General features: G+C 41.6%; 1 protein-coding gene across 1 annotated transcript; it reads right to left on the bottom strand.

Annotated features, from left to right (window-relative positions):
* Nucleotides 1-1,866: 1,866 nt before the first annotated feature.
* LOC103277616 (uncharacterized) lies at nucleotides 1,867-24,536 on the bottom strand. Its single transcript, XM_062967184.1, has 2 exons — nucleotides 21,536-24,536; nucleotides 1,867-1,991 (listed from the first exon to the last, which is right to left on the bottom strand). The coding sequence occupies exons 1-2, from the start codon at nucleotides 24,534-24,536 to the stop codon at nucleotides 1,867-1,869; spliced, it is 3,126 nt and encodes a 1,041-aa protein (XP_062823254.1).
* Nucleotides 24,537-26,716: the final 2,180 nt, after the last annotated feature.

The following is a 26,716-nucleotide window of genomic DNA, read 5'->3' as shown; positions in this document are numbered from 1 at the left end:
TTGAGAGATTTCTTAACTCTTGCTTTAGAACCCTATTAGGAAACATATTTCTATGATTGTTCATCTCACTCCTTTTAAAAATTCATAGAATAATGTACAAAAGTTCCACATAAAAAGTAGATGTTGTATAATAAATCTGCTACAAACCTTTGTCTCCCTGTTTTTAATTCCTATATATTTTCTTAAACATGTTTAGAAATACTACAGATTTTGGAAAGCTGCACTTTGTGCTTTGCTCCCCCATTTCCCTTTGTATCTGATATTACTTTCAGAAAGAGAGTAAGACGTACTTTTCCATCTGAAATCAATATTAAGTTGTTTCAAAGTAATAGAAGTCAAAACAGTATGCAGACATTGCAAAATCAATTTCCTTCTATACCACATAGCAGATACAATTTTTTTGTAAATAGCACAAGAGTGGTCATACAGTTAGTTGGGCTCCATAACATAAAATTGAAGTCATTTTAGCTCCAGTCTCATTACTGAAGCTGTATAGCTCAGAAGACAAACAATGTTTTAAAAATTCATTTTTTAGACTAATGGCTTTTTGTAGAAAGATTAAAGCACTGAATGAGTTTTGGCAAAATGCTGGTGGAGATATTATCTAGATGTGGAAATACAGATTATCACACCTAATGATCACTATTTCAATCTACAAGTTAAAGCTATTGCTAAGAAAAATTATAATAGAAAAATATAAAGTATTGCAGAAATATGTCAGAGAGACAAATATCAACTCCAGGGCTACTCTTCATTTTATTCTATTCTTACTCAGATTTGCAGGTCTAGTGACAATGTCTTTGCCTAGGATTCAAGAGGCATGACATCAATTCACAAGTAGGTCCTGCTCTCTGAATGTTGCTATAGAAGTGATATCTGTACCTTAGATCCTTGTTATTGGGTTTTTTACTTGTTAGGAGCAATTTGAGAAAATGCAAATTAGTTCTAGTGTGAGAGAATTGGCTGTCTGCAAGGATGTTGCCCAGGGGATGCCCGGATGTTTGATTTTTTTTTTTTTATCATCTGGGAGGCTCCTCTCATGTCCCTGCACAGAGCTGGAGCTGACTTCTTTCTAATTAAAATTGTTAATTTGTCCTTCTTTGTATTTGTTTAATTCGACGAGTTCATTTTTGAAAGGAAACTGCATTATATGGTCAGTGTAGACCCACATAATACTGTTCAGTCCAGTTAAACAGCATTTTATGAGTTGACACTGACGACATATGGCAATGTAGATGGGGCTGTAAAAGATCCCAAATTTAGGCTTAAAAATATTCTTCATTTCTATCTGGGATCTTCTGTACAATTTTGGTAATAAAAACAAATTGAATGTCCTTATAGAAATGACATGTGTTCTTCCCATGCCTTGCTGCCCTGGATTAGACCAGTGGTATTGATGACCGAGACCCCCGCCTTTAAATTCATCTGACTGCGGAGGGTTCCACAGATCCGGATCACCAACCGAAGGAAAAACGCGCGGACCACAACGAATTATTATTAATTTCTTTTATCACTCCCCCCCCCCCAGTCCTAACATTGTAACTAATCCCCCAATAAAAGTATCCTTTCTTTTAACTTGAAGCTCTCTCCAGTGGTTATTTTGTATCCCTTATTCTGGCCTCTCTGCATGCAAAACCTTTCTCCTATCTTCCACTAACCCAGCCGCCGTTCAACTCTAGCGGGAAGCCTCCTGAGCTCTCCCTGCCATTGCGTAACATGGCGAACGGAACAACTTGACCCATAACTTTACCAAAAATACTCCAAGCATGCCCATCTTTTATAACTAACACTTTTGGAAGCCCCTGGTTCTGGGACCACCAACAGCACCAGAATCGGTCCAGTTTAAAACTTCGGATCAGCTGATTGTCAGAAAGCCGGCTCCAATCGCTCTTTTACAGCCACAGCCGCTTCCCGTCTCCCGCGGCTGGCGGATTGCCTTTGCAGGGACACAAGCTTCTCCCAGGGCTGCTGGTAGTGGACTGCCATCTCCCCTGGAAGGGAAATGTAGTTTTCTCAAGGACCAGCTGTGATCTCTACTGCGGAAAGAGCTCCCGGATGAATTTCTCCTATTCATTCATCTTCATTTTTATGAATGACCGAACTTCTCATTCGTATACTTGTCTTCAGTTCTATGAATCGCCGGGCTACCAAGAACAGAGATCAACAGGAATTCTTTCACTTTATTATTTTTATGAACTTCCAATTGCCTGAGCTGTTTATGAACTTTTCATGAATTGTATGCTTATATGTTTATGAAATATTGGAATCAATTATTTATTAACTGTTTAGCCAAATGTAATTTGGTCTATAGGTCCCCTGGAAGATTCCCAAATTCATATATTTCCCCTTTTTATATATTATATTACAAAAAAAGGAAACCGGGTTTACTCTCCGCTTTAAAGCCGGAGAGAACCTGAATTTCCTCCCGGTCCCCAGGAAACCCGCGATATGGCCAGATTGTTTACCCACACACCCCCAGCCTATACTTCCACTCAGAACTCACTCAATTTCACACCAAAAATCACCCTTTTTCATATTTATGCCTATAATCGCCTAGTCTTTAAAATACAACCAGCAGAAACCATTTTTGACCATTTTTCCTCAGCTCATCAGCTGACTGTCAGACAGCGCTCTTTGTGTAAATAGCCTCCCGATCAGCGCTATTAGCGCAGGGAGGGAAAATTAGCTATAAGTGTTAATATTTAATACTTTTTTTGGTAGTTTTGGGGTAAAATGGCTATAATATGATTCTCTATATTCCCTAGTATGCTTTAATCAGTGAAGGCACAGTCTGAACTCTAGCTGAACCCGGAAATCCCTCCCTCCCTCCTCTTGAACCTTGAGCTCCACACACAAAGAGGATAAACTGTCACCATGAAATCTTATCTATTTGCATCTGCATGACCCATAACTAGAGATTGTCACCTAAGATCGGAGCAGCCCCACAGGTGATTGAATCTCATATGGAAATGTTGACCACAATCCCATCCTGGACCCCTGGGGAGCCAAAGGAAGACTCCCCACTGGTCCTGTCTGTAATCCCATAGTGTCAATACAAACTGACATCTCCGCCATACCTCAAGGTATTCATGAACTGTGTACGTGCGCAAAGGACCCTGGACATCCCAAATGACCCTATTCAAAAAACAGCAATAATCTTAAGATTATCCTGGAAGGCGCTAGCCTTGGGTGATCGCTTTGCATAAGATAACTCCAATGATTCATTCACCAGAACCCATTGTCTAGCTGACTCCCGCCTTCCCCAACCTGATTGGCCCTGGCAGAGGCGAGGGTTGCTCCTCATTGGCTCGGGCACAGAGCGAAAAGCCCAACTCCTGCCTAGTGCGGCGTACTTGCCCAATCAGCAGCCAGATGAGCGGAGGGACGGGGCGGGAAGTTCAAACAGACTTCAAACTTGAAAATGTATAAAATGGCTTTATTTCTCAATGTAAAATTACATCTTGCATGTCGATCTATCGCTGCTGGATGTCCATTCAGCTGAATCGCTAAATAAACACTTTGGCAGTTTTTTCCTTCAACTTGGCAGAGTCTTTTCCTTTCGGTCTCAGGTAAATTTATATTCCGGGTTATTTTCTGCCTCCCTAACGGCTCGCCAAGGCTCGTTCCCTTTCAGATTTCCCTCACAGGGCAGATCTGGGCTAATTGCGGTCTCGATAACAGTATTTTAATCCCCTATACCATGATCTGCCCTTTCCATGCCTTGCTGCCCTGGATTAGTCCAGTCCTATTTTAATTCCTTATGTCGACTCATCTATCCTTCCTTACTCTGAAGAAGATAGGAGGCATCATTCTTAAGGAAGAAACCTTTTCTCTCCATGGGCTCCTCTGCTCCCCCCACCATAATAATAATAGTAATAACTTTATTTTTCTATCCTGCCTCCATCTCCCCACAGGGACTCGGAGCAGCTAACACAGGGCAAAGTCCAAGAAAACAAAACAATGTAAAACAGATAAAACAACATATTCAAGTAAGTAAAACATAATAAAATGAAGCATAAATACATATGCAATACAATACAGTAAAAACCAATTTGAAACATGAAATGATAAAATGAAAAGACCACCAGTTTGGAGAAGGGAGTAACATAGGAGGGCAATTAAAGCCAAAGTGCTTGATATGTTAAAAGGTGCCTTTGGGGCGAAGAAGACAAAGTGCAAGCATCCTCAAAATTGGAGTGAGGTAGGACGTTCTGTTAAATCCATTCCCTTACTCCTGAGGAGGCAGGAGGCATCTTTCTTAAAGCAGATCGTCTTTTCTGGGCTCCTCTCCTTCCAGTCACATTACTCTCAATCTCAGAAGTTTGACAGGTTTGAAAGCCAAGATTACTATGAAGGAGAAAGACAGGAAAAACAAAGTAGTGATATCTTGAATTTTTTTTCATTAAATTTTTATCATTAAATTAATTTTAAAAATTGCCATGCCAAGCCCATGAAGCAGGATTTTGGGAGAAAAATGTTAATAATTGTTAGGAGACTCCCCATAGGAACACCCATTGCTCCAGGTCACTGAAGCACTCTTATCTAAACTGTTGTGCACTCTTATCTAAACTGATCAACTGTTGCTTCTTCTTACCATAGCAAATCAAGACAATACACATATTTTGTAATATAAAATATAAAAAGCAAAACAAGGGAATTTTGAAATCTATGCTACTTTTATTAGGTCAAAGAAAAAGGCAAAAACCTCTCTTAGAATTTTCAGAATTATACCTTTCTTCAAAGCACATATGTTATTTTTAAAAATCAGACAGTGTAGAGTAGGGGATCATTTCTATCATTTGGACTCCCAGAAATCCCAGCTATCTTACTGGCTGTTAGAAATTGTGAGAGGTGAAGTCCAAAACACCTGGAGGGCCAAAGTTTGCCCATGCCTGGCATAACATGAAGACCATGGTTTGCCTCACCCAGAGGTATTTCCTTCACTTCAGTTACAGCTCCGAAATCAGGAATAGTTTAAATACAGGCAGAGATGGAAAGCAAAGGGAGAGATCCAAGAGAAGACAGAGATCCAAAAGAAGACCCCCCCCCCCCCCCCAAGATTCCAGAGCAATTTCAGGGACTCCAGAGAAATCTTTCAAAGGTTCCAGGGGTATTTTCCACAGAAGCAAGAATTGCAGAAATCTCTAAAATTCCCTTAATCCCAAACCTGCTTTACTATCTAATTTGGACTTTTCTTCACATCAGATAATGAGAAAATCTATGCATGTGTGAGTCCGAAGTCCTTTAAATTTTGCTGCACCACTCATAGCTTCCTTAGATTAGTCAGAAGAATTGTTAGCACCTGCCTTTTACACTTGATGAACAGCTTGTATTGAACACAATCGATTCTGTTTGGGCTTCTTCTACTGCTATCTTTTTCTGCCTTCTTGATAAAGAAATAATTGTTTTTGCTATAAAATCACCTTGCCCTCGACCTGACTTTTTGTCTTTTTAAGAGTCACTTTGGGTAATTCTCCATTTAAAAAACCTTTAGCCTTAAAGGTCCTGAAGAGAGTTAATGCCTGAGAGAGCTTTGCTCCCAAACCATTAAACTCAAGCATTGCTCTTATCAGCTTTAATCCTTCCTTAAAATCTACTTGAAAACACTTTCTTTCCGTCCATCTAAGTCTAATCCCATCTTAAAATCACATCCCTCCCTCACAAATGCTCCCACTTTCTATTTCCATCCCCCTAATTTACTCCAGTCAGAGTTTAACATTTTACCTTTCTAAACCAGGGGTGTTAAATTCATTTTCACCAGGGGTCACATCAGACTTATGATTGCCTTCAAAGGATTGGTTTAATTGTAATACTGTATAAATGTAACTATGTTGTCCTGGCATTGAAAGCCTCACACGCCACATAAAATGATGTGGTAGGCCAGATTTAGCTCGTGAGCCTTGCATGTCCTCTAAATGCTCCCATCCCGCCCCTTGTTACTTCAGTACTGTGGTAAAATCGCCTCACAAATGTCCCTATCTCATTCTTCCATTCACCTCACTCATCTCAGCTAGATGAGGAAAGGAAGTGCATAAGCACTGCCATATGCTTTGAATAATTCCATCACCTTATTACATGTGGAGGAAGGCTGTGTAAAGAACAGAGCTCACCGTGCTCATAGAGGCTCTCCACATGATATAGAACCCTGATGTTATATATCTGGAGAAATGAATCAAAAGCATCAACTCAAGAAGATGGAAGAGGACATACTTGCAGTACAGTATTCATCCAGCTATAGATCTGAGACTAGAGAGTGACTGGCTGGGATCTGTAACTATGTTCGATCAGTTAGAGTTGTAGAACAGTAGAACTAAAATATGTCCTTAGTGGTACTGGATTTATTGAATTAGTTTTATTGTTTGATTTCATTTTCTTTTGTTTAGATACTTAAATTGCTAATTTGCCCACCCATCAATGAAATAATTTGACCAGATAACTGTGTTGGGACAAATATGGGCAACTTTTATTAAATTTTTACCTGTTTAAACTTTCTTCATGAACTGCTACCAGCTAAAAGTGGGGATTTGAACTTGATGTTGTGTAAGCCAAGGCAGTGTCCATCCCAGACCACCTCCTCAGCTGACATTGGGTGAGACACCTGCGTTCCCTGCATAACTCATTGACAGCTCTTGAAAGCTATCGGACTCAAACAGGCTCACACAGGCAGCTCCGTGGAAACGCTTTATCGAGGACCTTCTTTTCAAGATGAAAATGAAGCTGAAACTGGCGTATTCCCACCAAACCCTGAGTATATCCGCCTCCTAACTGCCCCCCTCCCCACATTCACACATATCTGTTATATGATCCTTTTCCCAGGCTTGAAAAACCAGAGCTGGCCATAAAACCCATCCCTGGCCAGGTGGTCCTTATCATTTAGATTATCTCCCACCCATCCCCATTGCTCTGGCAGGATGTGGAGAGTACAGTTGTTATGAATGCTGGGCTATCACTTCCTGACACTCATCATTAGTTGTAACCAGGGCATTAGCTTAGAGAAACTGTATAAAGTATTCAAACCCCAAGTTGAGAGACTTCAGAGATTAGAATTTCCCCGCAAATCCAAAGCCATTTCTGTTTGCCCCCACCTTGGTTGAGCGAACTGGCTGGTGTGGGTTTTGCAAAAGCCTCTGCTGGTGGACTGGACTGCAACAACTTCTGCACTCCTGTTCTGATCAGCTTCTAGAGTAAACAAACAATCAGACAACAGTTTGATTAATAGGGTTTTACTAGCCCGCTTAGCAGGTCAGGGCTCTGAAGCAGGCCCAGTACCCTCATGCCCACCATCCCCACTGCCATATAATCTGGGATAGGAAGAAAAGTGACAGATCTGGACCAAGCTTGGCACACACCCAACATGGCCAGCTGTGAATCCTGGGGGAGTTTTGGGAGGGTTGACCCAAGACTTTTGGGAATTGTAGTTCACCCACATCCTTATACATTTTCTCATGAGAGCATTCATAAAAAAAACAAAAGACTGAGGTTTTTCCTAAGACATAGTGTAACATCAGAAGAAACCCACTCCTGTCTGCTTTCCCTCCTGGTTTAGAAGTGGGCTAAGCCCCATTGGAAGAAAGCATTGGGCCCGTTTTGAGACAGCATTATGTAGTATAGTGGTTTGAGAGTTGGATTACGATTGTGGCTTGATTCCCCACTCAACCATGGAAACCCACTGGGTGATCTTGGGCAAGTCACACACTCTCAGCGCCAGAAAACCCAATGAAACAGGAAATAACATTTTGAAACCAGGAACAGATTTCCTTATTCAGAGGCTGATGGCCATCTGTCAGAAGTGATTTGATGGAGCACTATGATTTCTGTTCCTGGGTGATAAATGTCATTTCCTAATTGGTTCTGTCAAAGAAAATTTATTACACTGCCAAAACTTTGTCTTTGCGCAAGGGACATGGGGCTATGATAGCACATTATGGTTTGCTGGGACACTGTCCACCAATTTCACTGAGTTTCAGCCACAAAAACAAAGTTTCTGAAGTAGAAAAAGGACTTTCAAATTAAAGACAACCCAATGAAACAGGAAATAAGATTTTCAAACCAGGAACAGATTTCTGCAATTATTAAAAAATGTTTTATTATAAAAGCGATGAAAATTCACCAAAAATCAGAGGATAATTTGGTGAGCTCAAAGTGGTACATGTCTTCTACCACTGCAGCAAATTTCATTAAGATAGCTCAAAAATGAGGGAGAAAGAAGCCCCTTAATTTTCCCCATTGACGATAATGTTTTCCTTCATGTGCATGTGCTCCCACCATTAACGAGGTACATGCTGACATTTAATCTTGATGTATATGAGCTTATCTATGAAAAATGGATTACAAGCACAGTCCCTCAGATTATTCCAGCAAGGAAGGGGACCCACACTTTAATTGGTCACATGGTTATGAGGTTACCATTGATAACACTGCTTGTAAAATGTTCAATTTCACTCTCCTCCTGCCACTTTACCACTTTGTCGGAGCCCCCAGATGGCGTAGTGGACTAAGTGACTTGAAGGTTTGGTTGCTGACCTGAAAGCTGCCAGGTTCGAATCCCACCTGGGGAGAGTGTGGATGAGCTCCCTCTATCAGCTCCAGCTCCATGCGGGGACACGAGAGAAGCCTCCCACAAGGATGATAAAAACATCAAAACATCCAGGTGTCCCCTGGGCAACGTCCTTGCAGACGGCCAATTCACTCACTCCAGAAGCAACTCCGGTTGCTCCTGACATGAAAAAAAAAAAAACCACTTTGTCTTCAGTTTATTTAAATTGCTGAAACCCATGTTTAAAGTACAAAATAATTTTACACTCAACTCAGCAGAGGGGAATTCGCCACATATTTGCAACTTCTCCTGACTTGTTTGTATTCTTCCTCATTAATAACTTTGGCCATCTTGATCACATGTGTTCTGTTTTTTAATCTCTGGAATGCTGAAGGATATGCACTACAAATACACTGTTTGTAGAGGCAGGTCTGAATCCCATCTAGAATATATTCAGCATAAAATATTGTCATGAACGTTTTATTCTTGGAATGCAAATTGGGTGGACCACGCAAGTCTAATTTCTGTGATTAATGACTACTGTTTTCTTGAGGGCTTGCTGACAGCATGCACTCTTCTGACAGGCATGATTTTAATTTCGCATTCTGTCAGATCTTTGGAGGATGACTTGAATTTTGATATCGTATTTGTACATTTTAAAGGAATCTAGAATACAGGAATAGAAAACTGCTCAGGAATCTTGTGCATCTTTCAAGAAGTGTGGGGCTGCCTTCCACATATTTGCTTGATGCATAAATCCACCTGTTACCTTCAACTAGCAAAATTGTCCACTGATTGTCACAGTAAGAAAATCATATTGGAATGTATTATGATCAAACATTGAATTAAAGAGATGGGAGGTAAATATCAACTTAGATATCCACTAGACATTCAGTCTATTTTTAATTAAGTTTTCCCCATGCTTGTGGAAATGAGACCAAATGCAAGAGAGAGATATTATTAGACTTGGATTAACTCTAAAATCTGTAGACTTACATTTTTTTTAAGAAAAGAAAAGAAAGAAGAAGCATACGGTGGGAAAATGCCCATGTTCCACAGACAAACTCTAAAAAGTTATAGGTAGTTGATTAATTCAGAGAGAGGGAAACTCATTACCAAGGCAAAAGAACAATAGAATTGAGAGCTCCCAGGCTAGTTCTAGGTCATTCTCCCAACTATAAATCCCAGGATTATTTAGGAGAGACCCATGCTATCTAAAGTGAAATCAAACTGCTGTAACTGTATACTGTAGATACACTCATATAGATAAAAGGGTTACAGAAAAGCAATTTCCTGATTCTCAGAGATAACCCACTTGAGAGTTACAGGGACAGTGGTACATTCATAGGAATCAATGAAACCCAAGAAGTTAACATCAGACTAAAGTATATCCACACATTTATCTGAGAAAGAATGAGAAATAAAACACAACAACAAAACTATGGGAGTGGTGGATAACAAATCAACTTGTGGGTGCAATTCATTGACTGCTGACTGACAGAGATAAGAGACGGAGGAGGGAATGGAATGGCTGGAACCCTGATCAGGAGTCCATTTAAATTGCAACATTTTATTGCTGGGTCTCACTCTTGTTTTCTATAAATTTCCCTGTATAAAGTGGTCTTGTAGTTAGATAGATTATCGATTCATCTGTTTTATATAATAAATAATTGATTGGCTACTTTGAAAAGTCTCAGATAAGGACCTCTTATAGTCTTGCTACTTACAGACTTCTGAGCTGCATTGAACCTAGTATGTTATTCATGGAGTATTTGAATTTTTTTTTTACTAAAACATAGGACTTTCTCTGTATCCGGCTATGACATAAAAAAGTAATGACACTAAATAAAATATTTGCATTTTATTGGAATATCAGCTTTACTGTATTGCTTGGTAGTATAAAAAATCAAGCAATGTGTCACCTTTATACTTTCTTTTAGACAGAAAGGGGAAAAATCTCATGCAGAATATCACATGGGAGAACAAGCTGAGACATCAGGCATGACTGATGGAAATGCAACTTCACTTTGCATCAAAATCGTATGTACCTTTGCCCACAGAACACAAATAATGGCAGATATAATATGTGGAATTAATTAGATCAGGCATGTGAGAATACACATGTTACCAGGATTTGCATTTCCAAGGTCAAAATTGAATGATTCTTAACAAAAGTCCAATGTCAAGTTGAACGAAAAAAAGACATGCTGACATTCCCATTTTTATACACCCAAATTGAGGAGCCTTGTCCTCTTTTTGCCTCTGGCTACCTTATATAAACCTTATGAAAGTTTTAACCAAAAGAAAAAAAATGAAGATTGAGATTTGGTCTGTGTAGCAAGTAATGGAGAAATATACAGTTACCCAGTGATACCATAACAGATGGTAGATCCTGGCTATCCAATAGCTTTTGTTGTTGGGGGTTTAATAGCACTGAAATGTTTCACTCCCTTTCCTTACTCCCCTTTTTTGCTTCAGACGTAATCAAGGGAAACGACTGTGTCTTCATGAAGTCTCCCTAGATTGATGCTATAAGTCATCTGCAGGCAATCAACACATCTTGGAAGAGGAAATGAAGCTGGTTGTCATTCAGCCCCTGGAGTCCACAGGAGCTCTGGCTGTGAGATAAATGCAATCATCAACTTCAGACCAAGTGCCAACACTCAGGGATCTTTATTTCATGTCCTTGTGACTGGGTCAGTTCTGTTCACACAGTGCCAACATCAGTGACAACATCTCTCAAGGAAATAATTGTGTACCTCAACAACGGAGTAACTATTAGAAAGCATGTTGAACAGTCATACATTCAAATATGCCTTTTATCAATGCAGAAATTAAACAAATAGATTTCCCTTAAATAAAATGTAAGTTCAAGATAGGGTCTATATGAAGAAGCTGATAGACTTTAAGGTTGCTGGATGTCCATTATTATAGAGGGCACACCTTATTTGAGGGCCAGAAAATTTATTCATTATAGGATGAGCAGGTGTCACTTAGTATGAGGGATGTTTCCTATTTGAGGGCTGGAAAACTTTTCCTTTTATATAAACTGAACAAGATACCTTTTTGGGATATGAGCCCTTCCCAAAGGCAGAATTGTATGGTTTTTGTAATTTATGAGTGCAGACGATATGCTAACTTTAAGTTAACTTAAATCTATATTTTGGTGTTTTAGTAGAATAAAATGCTTGTTAATACCTCCTTCCTGATTGCCAAGCCCGCATGTCATACATTTCAATTACTCCTTATTGCTGTTTTGAAAACCTGGTAATAACAATAAGCTTGGCCACAACCAACAACTGTTGTTCAATCTGGTCCCAGACTCCAGAATTCCCTGTCTGAAAGAGACTAGGCAGACTCATTTTATTCAAGTGGGCCTTTGGTAACCGACTTCTTCGGCTGTAGAAAAGTCTTATGAAATTATTAGAGCAATTATAACACTTTTTCCATACAAAAGAGTTAACTAATTTATATAGTTCACATTCAAGATTAGCACTTGTTTTTATCTGAGGTATGTACAGAAGTTTGTTCAATAAGAAAATTCATGACTAAGCATGCTAGCTTTTTTTTTTTTACAATATTAAAACTACCAGATAATCTAAAGGACAGATTAGAAGGTTGTATTTGGCTTCAAAAGCAGCATGATCTCAGCTTCTTTTGAGACTGATCTTATATCTTTAAGCATTTATAGCTTCAACTAGAAAAGATCAAGTTAATTAAGTAATTCATACAATTCACATTGAGGAATTGGTTTGATGGCTCTACTCTAGACGGGACTATCAATCGATTAAGACCAAGAAGAGCCACAAATGGGAACCTATCTTAGTGGGTTGTTGTTCCTGGAACAGGAGACAACTCTGCCCTTTGAAATTTGGCTTGGTATGTGCATTATCCTTTTTAAGTACACAATAACACTCCAGGAAAGATTGGTTTTCTATAGAGCTTTGGTTGTTAAACTAGGACCTGGAAATTTGAGGCCCCATCTACATTGATTAATGCAATTTGAAGCTAGCTAGTCTAAGACAGCAAAGCACCAAAAAGAAAACCCTTAAGACATATCAGTGCTCAATGGTCTGCAGAATCACCATCTGGGCCTCAAACTTGTTCCAGGATGACCATATATAATTCATTAATATTATAAAAGCATTTTCCCCTGAAACATTTGTTAATCTAGGCATTTCCTCCTGTAAGCCTTTGCAATACATATATCTACACACACACACACACACACACACACACACACACACACACATATATTAATTTTATTTATGAATTTCCCCTCATATGTTTGCAGATCTTTGCAAATCCTATAGATATCTTGAAATTTTCATGTACCTGTATATCTGTATCTATATGTATACATTATTTTTATATATTTTTTCTCCTCACATGTTTGCAAGTCTGCAAATCTATATAGATATTTATCTATATATATATAGAGAGAGAGAGAGATATCTGAATATAGATATAGAGGTCTTGCAAATATTACAGAGGGAAATGTATACACAATTATATATAGATATGTCTAGATAGATATGAACATAGATATATAGGGATTGCAAATACTGCAGGGGAAATGCACACACACACACACACACACAAATGTCTATATAGATATAAACAGATAGGGCTTGTAAATATTGCAGGAGAAATGTAGACACACACACACACAGAGAGAGAGAGATGTCTAGATAGATATAAACAGATATATAGGGCTTGCAAATATTGCAGGAGGTAAATACACATATATAGAGAGAGGATTTGCAAATGTTTTAGGAGAAAAAGCATATGTGAAATTAGTATATATAGATCTATATCTAGCTCTGCATTGTTTATATACGCATTGAATGTTTGCCTATTACTATGTTGGAAGCCGGTCTGAGTCCCCATGGGGAGATAGGCGAGATACAAATGAAGTATTATTATTATTATTATTATTATTATTATTATTATTATTATGTTGTTGTTGTTGTTGTTGTTGTTGTTGTTGTTGTTGTTGTTGATACCATATTGTTTTTGTTGACCCTACTTTTCCACTTACAGAGCTAGTTTACAGTTTTTCTTTGAAATACAGTAAATATTCAAAATAATTTAACATACTGATGCCTCAATTAGTGTAATTTTATTGGTATCTATTTTTATTTTTGAAATTTTACAGTAGCTGCTGCATTTCCCACCCTCGGCTTATACTCGAGTAAATAAGTTTTCCCAGTTTTTTGTGGTAAAACTAGGTGCTTTGGCTTATATTCGGGTTGGCTTATACTCGAGTATATACGGTATCAATCCAGGCCTCTAACCACCTTAGCCTGGTCTTGGAGATATGGTACAGATTTATAGGATGTAGATATCTAAGAAGTCAGGATAAATGCTCACATTCTTTTGTAAACATTCAACCCATAGAGGGATGCACATTCACAAAAAATAATATAAAATAAAAAACATGACAATTTGAATGGAATAAGCTCATAATGTCTTCATGAAGATCAAGGGAAGAAAAACACTGTGGTCATAAAAACAACCCTCATTTTTTTCCAAAACATATATACTTTCTCTTTGACTCGTTTTTCTACCCGTACGCAATGCAACTGTAGTGATTAGTTTTAGGAACATCATCACATTTCGGTTTGAGATATGAAATAGCCTCTCAGCCGCAGGTTAGGCATTAGGATCCAGGGACTTAGGTAATTCTCTCTTGTAACCAAGCTATAGCAGAGTTTGATTAGTGATGAAGAGGAATGTTTTTAAGGGGGCAGTTTTATGGTCACATTGTTCCATTCTTGCCCATCTGTACACTTAGACTGACAGGAAATGTGCCCCCTGTGTAGCTTTTCCCTTCCTCTCTTGTTTATAACGTCAACAAGATTATTACCAAGTTCTGTGGTGATTTACTGTGCGTTGTTGGCAAAATAGCAGGATGCTTTTTCAGCACTCTACATTGTACAGTAAGAATATTTATGGAAAGAAAGTCTGAATTTTCTAGACATGCCTATAATGAGTGTTCACAAGGAGATTTAGGGCCTGATCTTAGGATCTGTTCCCTCAGCAAATGAGAATGAATAACAAAGGTCTTAGTATCTTCCTGCCTCAAGTGCATGCACACACACATATATGAGTATAACCTAACATATTTTCTCATATACAGTTACAAAATGACCAGAGAAATTATAGGTTTATAAAGACAGCCCCAGTAAACATTGAGTTTATTTATTTATTTATTTTTATCCTAGATCATAGAATCATAGAGTTGGAACAGACCACAGAGGCCTGTTAAAATTCTTTTAAAAAAAAAATTGGGCCCATCTCTCTAATCTGTTAAAGTCTTGTTGGTTTCTGATTGTATCCTCTATTAGCTATACCTCTCAATTTGGTGTCATCTGCAAATTTGATACACATGCCTTTTATTCTATTGTTCCATGCATTGATAAAGATGTTGAATAGCACTGGGCCCAAAACAGAATCCTGTGGCACTCACTGATCACTTCTCTCCAGGACGAGGAAGCACCATTTTGTTTCGAACAGTCTTCCAATTCCCAATCCAACTATCAGTAGCATTGTGTACCCCACTTTTTAATAGTTTTTTGTGATAATGTCATGCGGAACCTGGCCACATATCCGCAACATTCCCTTCTATCAAGCTTGTAACTCTATAAAAATATATAAGGTTTGCTTGACTTGGCTTGTTTTTGAGAGCCATGTTGACTTTTTTGTGAGTATGGCATTCCTTTCTAAATGTTTATGGATCGTTTAATGCTCTAGTATCACTTGTGGTGTTACTGTCAGGTTGATAATTGTTTGGGTCTCCTCCTCCACCACCACCCCTTTGAAGATGGAAGGAACATTTGTCTTCTTCCAGTCTGTTGGAACTTCTGTTCTTCAGGCATTCTAAAAGTTTATTGCTAGTGGTTCCAAAATTATTTCTGTCTTTGGATATAGTTCATTCGACCCTTGAGGCTTGAATTCATGTAGAATAGCCAGATATTCCTCTACTGCCTCTTTATCTTTTCTGTGCTACATTTCATAGAATCATAGAATCGTAGAGTTAGAAGAGACCTTGTAGGCCATCCAGTCCAACCCCCTGCAAGAAACAGGAAAATCTCATTCAAAGCACCCCCGACAGATGGCCATCCAGCATCTGCTTAAAAGAAGGAACCTCCACCACTGTCCGGGGGAGAGAGTTCCACTGCAGCTCTCACAGTGAGGAAGTTCTTCCTGATGTTCTTCCATTCCCCCTACTGCATCCTCTGCTCTATCCTCCCTACATTACACACTGTTAACCTTTTGGGGAAAGACTGAGGCAAAGAAGGTGCTTTTTTCTGTCCTGTTAGCATTTTGTGACAGTCCATTAATCACTTCTCTCTAGGATGAAGAAGAGTCATTTGTAAGCACCCTTATCATTGGAAAATATTAACATGTTGAGTTGTGCTAATATAAAAAAGGGATGTGCCAAGAATTAATTTCAGTTCAAGTTATAGTCAGCCCTCCATATTTGCTGCTGGTTTTCCTTTCAGTTGCTGGAAGATTTAGTGTTCCAATCCCTTAGTTTTTAAAGAAACAATTCTAAGCAGGCAGCCAACACCTTTTTTGGCCAAATTACAAAGAGTGCACTTTTTGCTGCTGCATATTACGTTCAGCAGGAAATATGTTTTTTGGCTTCAGGGTTTTGAAAAATGACTTCTGGCGTAAAAATTGAGGCTTGTTTCAAAGATTTATATTAGAGATTATCTCCCATTACATTTGCTGGTGCACTAGATTCAAGTAAATACAGTAACTTGCTCTTGATTAGGACCGCAAAATATTCTGTTTAGATACTATGAATGTTACTCAGGAACAACTGGAAGAAGAACTGAGGCTTTTTCTTAAGATATTTATGTCAGAGATTATCTTCCATAGTGCTATTCTCCCAGTGGACTGAAGAACAATATACTTTGCAAACTAGGGGTGTGTGAAATGACAAAAAATTGTACCATTTTTGGATGCCCCCCCCCTCCCGTTCCATTTGCAGGAAAATTGCTAAATCTGGAAGGGGAGGGGGGGTTGGATCCGTAATTTGGGATCTAGAGTTCCAGTTTAGTTCTGGGAAAATTCTCTCCACCATTTTTCTGGATATTGGGACCAAGCTTGCCACACTTGTAAGCCATATTTATGATTTCAACCCTGCCATGTTCCAGGACATTTAGGTCATCCTCTGATTTTTAGGAAATTTTAGGAATACAAGCCAGAAAAACTGTAAGGTAGGTAGGTAGGTAGGTAGGGCTGGGGAGGGTTTGAAATTGAAATAAATAAATAAATAAATAATAACCCACCTTTCTCCCTGTGGGAGGACTCAAGGGAGGAAGCATCCCTTCCCTCCCCAACACCGTTCCCTACCCCCGGGGTAGTGGAGATAGACTAGTAGAGTGCTATTATTATCTTGAAAAATATTGTCTGAATCAACAAATCCTTCCCGATTTTGTAGCCAAAAAATTAGGAGGCTCGTTTTATGTTCTGGGAAGGCTCTGAAGGGGTGCTTCCTGGTCCAAAGTTGGAATCTCCCAAAGTATTTTGCACACCCCTAATACAAACCCTGCACAGCCTTTGTTGAATTTTCTGCTACAGGGTGCAACTGGCATTGATGTGGAATTGGAGTAAGCATATTTACACTCTGTTGAACCAAATTGTAATACTGATCCTAAAAGGATATCTTTTCAGGAAGTATTGATACCCCCCAAAATATTCCCTCTGTTTACATTTGTACTCTGGTTGGCATAGGTTAATCTTCCTTCCTTCCTTTCTTCTTTCTTTCTTTCATTCTTTTTCTTCCTCCTCCTCCTCCTCCTCCTCCTCCTCCTCCTTCTTCTTCTTTTTCTTCTTCTTCTTCTTCTTCTTCTTCTTCTTCTTCTTCCTGTCTCCATTTCTCTCTCCCCTTCTTTCTGTCTCTCTGTTACACCAGAATTTTAAGTATTGTTGTTCCTCTAAGGAGGTGCAACATCAGTAGAAGTACTTCCTACACAATCTAATAAATTCTTATGAAGAAGGGATTCATATATTCTAATGGTCCTTTGGAGTTTATGCTCTGGTTCACATAGGACATCAATCTTCCTTCCTTCTTTCATGTGTGTGTGTGTATGTGTTACAGAAGAATTTTGAGTATTATTACTCCTCCTAGAAGGTGTAACATCAATGGAAGGACTTCCTACACAATCTAATTGTGAAAAATTAACTCATACATTCTAATGGCTTTTTGGAGTCCTGTCAAAGTGAGTTTTAGAGAAGTCAATTTAAAAAGTCAACCCATGCCTCCTCTGCCAAAATATATATTAAATTCTATTTCCAAACCATTTGATTCTAATTCAATGAAATCTAGGGCAAGCTACAGAATGAGAGAATAGTAATGCATTAATGATTTTTAAAAGATATCATGGCCTTCCATAACACATCCTCAGCAAGCATAAATTTCAACTCCAGAACCAAAGAATGGCTAAGAGCTGACTACTCTTGTAGATCCATAACTCTCATTAGCACCAGAATTGCACCAATGGATAGAGATAGCTTGGTTTCAGAATCCAAATGAAATATATTGTTCTCTCATTATCCATAAAAATTATGCTATCTTGTGTCATAGGTTCAGTTTGTGATGACCAGGAGAAGTTTTGGGTAGAAAGGAAGACTTCTCAAGACTTATTTCTCTCCCCCCCCCTTTATGAAAATAAGACTCTTCACAGCTGAGCCTTAAGATATGGTGCCCATGGTACTTGAACATGAGCAGTATAAACCTCACTATAAGAAACACTGGCCCCATCTACACTGACCACTTAATGCAGTTAGAGTGAATTTCAAGATGCAGTGACCAGACAACGAACTCCCACAAAAGCATAAGAAAGAACATGCACATCAGTGCTCTGTGGTTTCCTATGTAATTTTCTATAAAAGAAAACTACTTTCTTCAATACCAGTGAAAGGGGTGATTTGGGAACTACCCCAATCACTGAAATTACCCGAGTTCGCCAAGCCGCTATGAGACCAGTCAAGAGCCCAAAAATAGTTGAGGACAAAACACCTTTTATTGTAGCTACAGACAGATGACGACCACACGTAGCAGTGGGCCAGCAAAGATCATCTGCCCCGAGTGTTTCCACTCCGGGCAATTTATAAGGCAGTTGTTGATCACATTTTAGTTCCTCTTTCTGAACTGGAGTTTACTGGAAATCCCCCAGTTCAGTTTGTGGTTAGCTAGAACATCCTGCGTTGTCAACAACTTCAGGATGTTCTGACCACAACATTTCAGCAGGTGCAAGCAAAACACATGTAACGTATATATGTTGCATACAATTCTCGGAATTGGCCTAACCGCAAGTTCAACTGAAACTGATTCTTGCTAAACTTAGACACATGCTGAAAAACAGCAGGCTGCAAATCTTTATAATTCAGAGGGGAGACTGATCCTCTAATTTCAAAGCAGACAGGCAATTCTAAAATGGAGTCACTTTGGCTAAGTGACCCCTTCATTCCCCCGTTTTTTCTTGTAACCAAGGAAGACATTTTCTTGGTTACACAGGCTATTCCACCTTCCCAATTACAGTGGGGTGGTGTCTTGCTCCATGGTATTTAACTTCATGTACATGACACGCTGAATTTCCCTGTGCTGACTGAAAGTAGCAGTGATCAGTCTCGTCATCATGTTTCTCAAGCACGACATAATACAAGGCAAAAAGAGCAAAGCAAGAAGTATAATTAGCAAAATTACAAACAATACTTTGACGAGGTCTCGTAACCAATTAAGATTCGGGAGCCAGCTAAAAAGCCAATCAAACCAACCGGTTCCCTTGGGGGTGTAAGTAGCCCTTATTGTGGAGACAACACTGTTGATTTTGGCCACATCAGATTCAATAAGTCCAGACTTATTGACATAATGGCAGCAAGTTGTGTTCAACCATACGCATAAGCCACCCTCTGCTGCCAGAAGGTAATCTAATGCCATCTTGTGTTGCATAAGGACTCCTGCCAGTGAGTCAATTTCAGTCTGGAGTGCTTTCATGCCTATAACAGTCTGATTAGCCAAAATTTCCAGTTGGGCAGAAAGCCTCCTTAGTTGTTTGACATTTAGGGCAACTCCCAGAGTAGGGAACAAGATTGTTGCAAATCTTTCTCCCTCTGAAAGATACGTATTATCAGGATCATAGCCACGTTTTTCATCATATGATCTTTTAGGCCTGTTCCACCGGTCAGCTGCTTCCAATGCATGCAGGGGCTGCTCTCGCGGGTGTATCCCAATATTAGTGGGGACTAGGGTACCAATGGTGCAGGTACCAACCCATAGTGGGGGTAAGACTTTACCTCCCCACTTCCCACATATCCAGAAATACCCCGGAGGCAATCCTCCCATTGCATGGTTATCAAGCAGTATACCGGGCCTTGGCCTTCCAGGAATTTGGTATTCCATTGGGAAGTTTCCTTGCGTCCGGACCAGATCTTGCCGCGGTGGGGGTGCAGCTTTCACCACTGGTGATCGTGGTGAAGGTGCAGCACCACCCACAGGCGGTTGTGGTGGAGCCGCCGCTCCCGCCACAGGTGGCTGAGTTGCTGCACGAGGCAGCTCCGACCCGGGCTTAACCACATATATTTTTGGGGGCGTGTTAGCTTTCCCATTACGTGCCGGACGAGAGGGCGGTTTCTTGTCACCCCCCTCTGGTGAGGCCACTTGCCTTCTCAATCTCTGCGAGTGACCATCGCGTTGTGGCTGTGGCTGCTCAACTCCAAAGTGTACGTTGTCATAATATACAGGGAGAGTGAGATTACAACGGGGGTAATCTCCTACTTCTATGAGATTGGCTTGGGGGAAGTTCTTATGATCAATTTCTGAGATCCCTTCTTTTGATCGTGCCAGACAGGCTGATGCAGCTGGTGCAGAATCATCAAGGGCCAATAAAAATTGAGCCGAATCAGTCAACCCCTCCTCACTTTCATATGTCCAAGGGGTAAACAATTTCCATCCAGATACATCCAGCAGTGGCCCTGCTTTCATGACCCAACCCTCATATTGAGAGTGAGGGCTATGGGCACAAATCCAGCAGTCTGCAACCTCTGCTTCTTTGGCTATCTCTTTAATTAATTGGTGGAACATGTTCTTGTCCCAACCCATCTGAGTCTGCACCAATGGCATCATTATCAATATCAATAAGTATAATTGTGTCCTCATTTTTACACTGGTGTTTGTCCTCAATATCACAGAATTTCAGCCAACACAGAAACAGAATACAACCCACACAGGAACCCCCAATTCCCCACACCCAAAACCAAGTGTCCATTCGGTCTTTTGGGACACTCTCGGAAGTGCACCCTCCTTCCTTCTTCAAGGCGGTTCTTGGTAACCTGACCTCTGGGGCTAGCTCTAGGTAGCTTCGGGCCCCTCCTCTTCAGGGCAGCTCTTGGTAGCTTGACCCTTAGGGCGTGTGAGTGTGAATTTGAGTGGATTGTCCTTGTGTAGGTTTACCTTCCAGTAATCAGGATCTTTGGTGGTGTAGTCCTTCTTGATACGAGTGTAATGTACCCACGGTTTTATACCCTTCAACTTCACAGCAGTAGGGGTTGTAAGCAACACCTCCAGTGGTCCTTTCCACCTCGGGCCGAGGGGATCGCACTTCCAATCTTTCAGCCAAACAAAATCTCCTGGTGAGAAAGAATGTAACGCAGTAACGGGAAAAGGGTAACGCAGCATGCCAGTATATTTATACAGTTTGTTTAACACTGTACCCAAAGCTTGGACCTCTTTTATCAATTCTTGTTTTCCTAATTCATGTATGTCTCCTTGCAGAGGTCTAATTTTCAGAGGGGGTCTTCCATATAACAATTCATAAGGTGACAAACCCAAAACCCTGGTGGGGGTGCATCTAACCTTCAGTAATGCCATTGGCAATACTTGAACCCATGTCATCCCAGTCTCTTGACACATCTTTGAGATTGTTCCTTTCAAAGTCCTATTCATCCTTTCCACTTTCCCTGAAGATTGGGGCCGGTACGCACAATGCAATTTCCATGCGGTTCCTAACAACTGGGCTAGGCACCCTAGGACCTGGTGAACAAAGGCCGGGCCATTGTCACTTCCAATGTGTAAAGGTATCCCGTACCTAGGGATTATATCCCTCATCATGGCACGGCTGACCTCCACAGCCTTCTCAGAGGTGGTAGGATATGCTTCCACCCACCCTGAGAATGTGCATACCATCACCAACATGTAATGAAATCTTTGGACTCTTGGCATTTCAGTGAAATCAACCACTAGAGACTCAAAGGGTGTCGTTCCCAAATACTGAACTCCAGGTGGGAGCAATGGCCCCATCCTGGGATTGTTCTTAGCACAAATTTCACATCTTAGAGCAGCGGTTCTGGCCAAGGCATGCAAGCCGTCCACCCAGATTTGCCGTTCCAAGAGTGAAGCCATTCCTGTTGCACCTAAATGGGTTTGTCTATGAACCTCCTTCACCAATTCCCATCCCAAGGCTTTTGGGACGAAGATTTTTCCATTGGGTAATATGAGAATATTACCCTTCCACTTTGCCCCTTCTGCTAGAGCCCACTCCTTCTCTTGTGCAGAGTAAGTCATGGACTCTACTGTGGGTGTGATATTCAACTGTAAAACTGATTCTTCCGATTTGCTTTCATCTGCTGCTTTCCTAGCTTGTTGATCTGCCAGGCGATTTCCCTGTGTTACCTGATCTTCACCATACTGATGTCCCTTGCAATGCATGACTGCTATCTCTTTTGGTTCCCAAACTGCATCTAAAAGTTGCAAAATTTCTGTTGCATTCTTGATCTGCTGTCCAGCAGATGTCAGCAATCCTCTTTCCTTGTAAATGGCACCGTGGGCATGCAGAGTGGTGAAGGCATATTTTGAGTCAGTATAAATATTGACTCTTTTTCCTTTAGCCAATTGGAGGGCCCTTATCAGAGCAATCAACTCGGCCCGCTGTGCGGAAGTTCCTGGAGGCAACCCCTTTGCCTCTAGGGTTTCCCCATTGCTATTCACCACTGCATATCCCGCTTTTCTTTCGGAACCAACCACACGACTTGACCCATCTGTGAAAAGCACCCATTCTGGAGTCTGTAGTGGCAGATCTCTGAGATCTGGCCTACTTGAATACACTTCATCCATCACTTCTAAACAATCATGCTGCATCAATTCTCCTTCTTCCACTGGCAACAAGGTAGCTGGGTTTAAAGTGGCACACACTGACAATTTAACCTGTGGATTATCCACCAACATGCTCTCGTACTTAAGCATCCGGCTATTGGTGAGCCAATGGTGCCCCCTATGTTCCATTAGAGTTACTACAGCATGGGGACACTTTAAAATCACAGGCTGCCCTAAGGTCAGCTTGTTTGCCTCTTCTACAAGAACTGCAGCAGCCGCTACAGCTCTCAAGCATGGGGGCCATCCACAGGCCACATTGTCCAATTGTTTAGACAGATAGGCCACTGGCCGGGGCCAATCGCCTACCAGCTGAGTCAATACTCCTACAGCCACTCCTTTCCGTTCTCCTACATACAAGTAGAAAGTTTTGTCCAAATCAGGCAACCCCAAAGCGGGGGCAGACATCAAGGCTTTCTTCAATTGCTCAAATGCATCCTGCTGTTCTGTTCCCCACACCAAGGGGTCCCCTGACTTCCCTTTTGTGGCCTCATGGAGGGGTTTGGCATATAGTCCGAAGTTCGGAATCCATATGCGACAAAACCCTGCCGCTCCTAGGAATTCTCTGACCTGTTTCCGAGTTTGGGGGGTAGGGATGGAGCAGATGGCTTCCTTGCGCTCCACCTCTAGCCTCCGAACACCTTTAGCCAAACGAAACCCCAAGTACTTCACTTCCTGCTGAACTAGCTGAGCCTTCTTTTTCGAAACTTTGTAACCTTTCTCTGCCAAGAACTGCAACAAGGTCTGAGTCCCTTCCAAACATTCCTCTCTACTATCTGCACAGAGAAGGATATCGTCTACATATTGGAGAATGGTCCATCCTTTGTCATTCTTGACCATTGGCAGCAAGTCCTGCGCCAGGGCTTGTCCGAAAATGGTCGGGGAATTACAAAACCCCTGTGGCAATCTTGACCAAACGAGTTGACCCTTGGCCCCTGTCCCAGGATCCTCCTTTTGAAAGGCAAAAATCTTCTGGCTCTCTTCGGCCAGTCTGATGCAAAAGAAAGCATCTTTGAGGTCCAGGACAGTAAACCATTGGTGATGGGGTGGAATAAGGCTAAGCAGTGTGTATGGGTTTGGAACTACCGGGTGGAGAGGGACTACTAATTTATTTACAGCCCTCAAATCTTGGACAGGGCGATAGGACCCATCCGGTTTTCTGATTGGCAACAAGGGTGTGTTCCATGGAGACTGGCAAGGAACCAGTATCCCGTATCTTTCCAACTTCTCCAAATAGGCCGCAATTCCAACGATCGCCTCCCGAGGGAGCCGATACTGTCGGATTGCCACCGGATTGGCGAAGGGCTTTAATTCAATTATGACTGGTGGAACATCTTTTGCCAACCCCGGAGGGTTATCTTCTGCCCATACCTCTGGGACATTGAATGCTTCCCAGTCAGTTCTTTCTTCCAATACAGAATACAATCTCCACTCTTCCTCCATAGGTACTTCCAAAGCCATTTTCAACTGCTGTTCTACCAGTTGTCTATCCGGACCTGTCCTGAATCCTGCCAACATTGAACCATCTTCCTCAAAAAGCAAAGCAGCTCTCATTTTGCACAAAAGATCTCTTCCCATCAGAGGCACAGGACATTCAGGCATATAAATGAATCTATGCCTGACCAGATGCCTCCCTAGCAAACATTCTCTCTCTGCCAACAAAGGACAAGCTTTTCGTCTTCCTGTAGCTGCTACAATATTTACATCTTCTCCAGTTGGGTGAGACACAGCCGTGTTCACCACAGACTTAGAGGCCCCGGAATCAAGCATAAACTCAACGGATTGATTTCCAACTTTCATATCGACCATTGGCTCCCCTGGTTCAATCCTAACCATTCCATGGCTACCCGGGGATCCGGGAGCCGGTCTGTCCTATTGCTCATACTCATCTTCCTCCCTCACGGAGGCCAATCCATGCACATCTAACGCAGGGTCTACCAATCCAGCTGCAACCGGAGCCCATCTGGGCTGGCCGGCAGCTCCACGGTTCTGCCTTTTCCCTTTCCAATTTCCATTCTGCACTTTTCTATTCTGTCCTTTCCCAAGATCCACTTTGCAATCAGCTGCCCAATGCCCATGCTTGTGGCACCTTGCACATTCATTCTTTCCCAGTGGCTTGCCCCCTGGTCCTTTCTTTCCTTGATCCTTCCCTTTCCAGCCTGATCCTCTGGGTCTTTGCGGCTGCCCTCCTTGGAACACAGCAGCTATGACCTTGGCCCTGCGGGCCACCGCTGTTTCTTCTTTCTTTGCCTGCACAACCTCACGAGACAAGTAAACCTGATTTGCAATCTCCAAAATCCTTTCCAAAGTCAAATGAGCCAAACCAGCATCCTTCTGTAACTTTCTCCGTATGTCTGGACTACACTGGCTAGAGAAAACACTCTTCAACACTATCTTTCCTGCAGCTTGATCCCTCTGATCATCCATGTCATATGGAGAAAACTTCTCAAACGCTTCCCTGAGTCTTTCTAGAAACGCTACCGGACTTTCATTCTTCTCCTGCTCCATCTGGTAAATCTTTTTCAAATTTGGGACCCTTGGAACCCCTCTTCTCAGGGCACGCACAACTAAGTCCTGATACAACCTCAGTGCATCCTTACCATGACCCCCTTCTTCATTCAAATCCCAATGTGGGTCCTCCCTCACTGGGAATACCCTTTCCTGGTACACATCCACAGCATCCCTATTATGAGAGTTTGCATGCTCCTTCGCAGCCTCCTGTCTGCCTACTTGCGTCAACAACACTCTTTCTTCTGCCGTCAACAAAGCCTCTAACAACTGTTTCAAATCCACCCAGCTAGGATTGTGTGTCTGAATGATACCTTCAACCAGGTTCGCCATGCCTCTCGGATCTTCTGACCAGGCGGGACGGTTCGTCCGCCAGTTCAAAATATCCGAAGAAGTAAAAGGAATGTGTTGGAACAGAGTCCTAGTCTCAAATGTGGGGCGCCCCTGGGCATCAAAAGACCGTGGTATCAACTGTGGCACTTCCCTTATGGGGCACAATGCTGCTTCATCCTCACTTGATTCGCTATAACCATGGGCCTGTTTAAACTCTGTCAGCTTCTGACGGGCCTCTATTTTCGCTTGCCTCTCCGTCCGTTTCACCTCTTCAGAGGGGTAGAGCAATCGGGGGTCTGAACTCACCGCAGGCTGCTCCTGCTTGGGAGCGGTTGCCACTGTCGTGAGGTCAATGAGGTTTAGCCCCCCCATTGCGCCCGCCCCTCCATGTGATGCCAGTGGGGTATAGAGGGTAGGTATATACGGGGGAGCCGGCATGGGTTCATCAGCCGGATTCCCTGAATCTTGATAAGGGGGAGGTTTGGCAATTTGCCTTTCTCCTCTTTTTCCCATTGGGGTGCCAATTCCCCTTTGGGATTTACTTGAATCAAGTCCTCTATTCCTCCCAGGCATCACCTCTTCAACCACCATGCATTTGCACTCTTTCAACCAGTCAGGCGGTTTTCGTACAATATCATACCAAGCTGAAATGTATTTGGACTGATCAGGGTGTACCTCACCAACGAATCTATAGACATTTGCAGTCAAAGCGAGATCGAGTGACCCTTCAGGAGGCCACTGGGGAGTGAGAGGGAATGAGGGCCATTCCAGCTCACACAGCGTACGCAATTTATTTGGCTTCATTCCTTTCTCATATGTGTACTTAGAAAACTTATCAAAATTATCTAACATGCACTGGAGAGGGGTCATTGACCCTTCTACTCCTCTTGATCCTTTTGATTCTTTCCCACCCATTGTGGTATTTGGAGTAGACCCTGGCCGGCACCCCCAGACGATCAATGGTCAGTAACCGGGAACGCAAGGTCTCCTCCGCCCTCCCACAAGATGCGAAAAGAAAACACAACAATAAATTTTCCAGTGGAGTATGTCCCCAGACTGTGATTGGATCTCCCGTGCACAAGTCCTGCTACTAGGGCTTGCCTCCCTGCAGACCTGGTTGGATCTCCCTTTCAGGTCTTTCCTAGAGCTCTTTTTTCCCTTTGGGTTTCTCTCGG

Source organism: Anolis carolinensis, chromosome 1 (genome assembly GCF_035594765.1).
Source record: "Anolis carolinensis isolate JA03-04 chromosome 1, rAnoCar3.1.pri, whole genome shotgun sequence".
In the NCBI taxonomy this organism is placed as follows: domain Eukaryota; kingdom Metazoa; phylum Chordata; class Lepidosauria; order Squamata; family Dactyloidae; genus Anolis; species Anolis carolinensis.
Note: the sequence above shows the minus strand (reverse complement) of the source record. Positions and strands in the feature narration are given on the sequence as shown.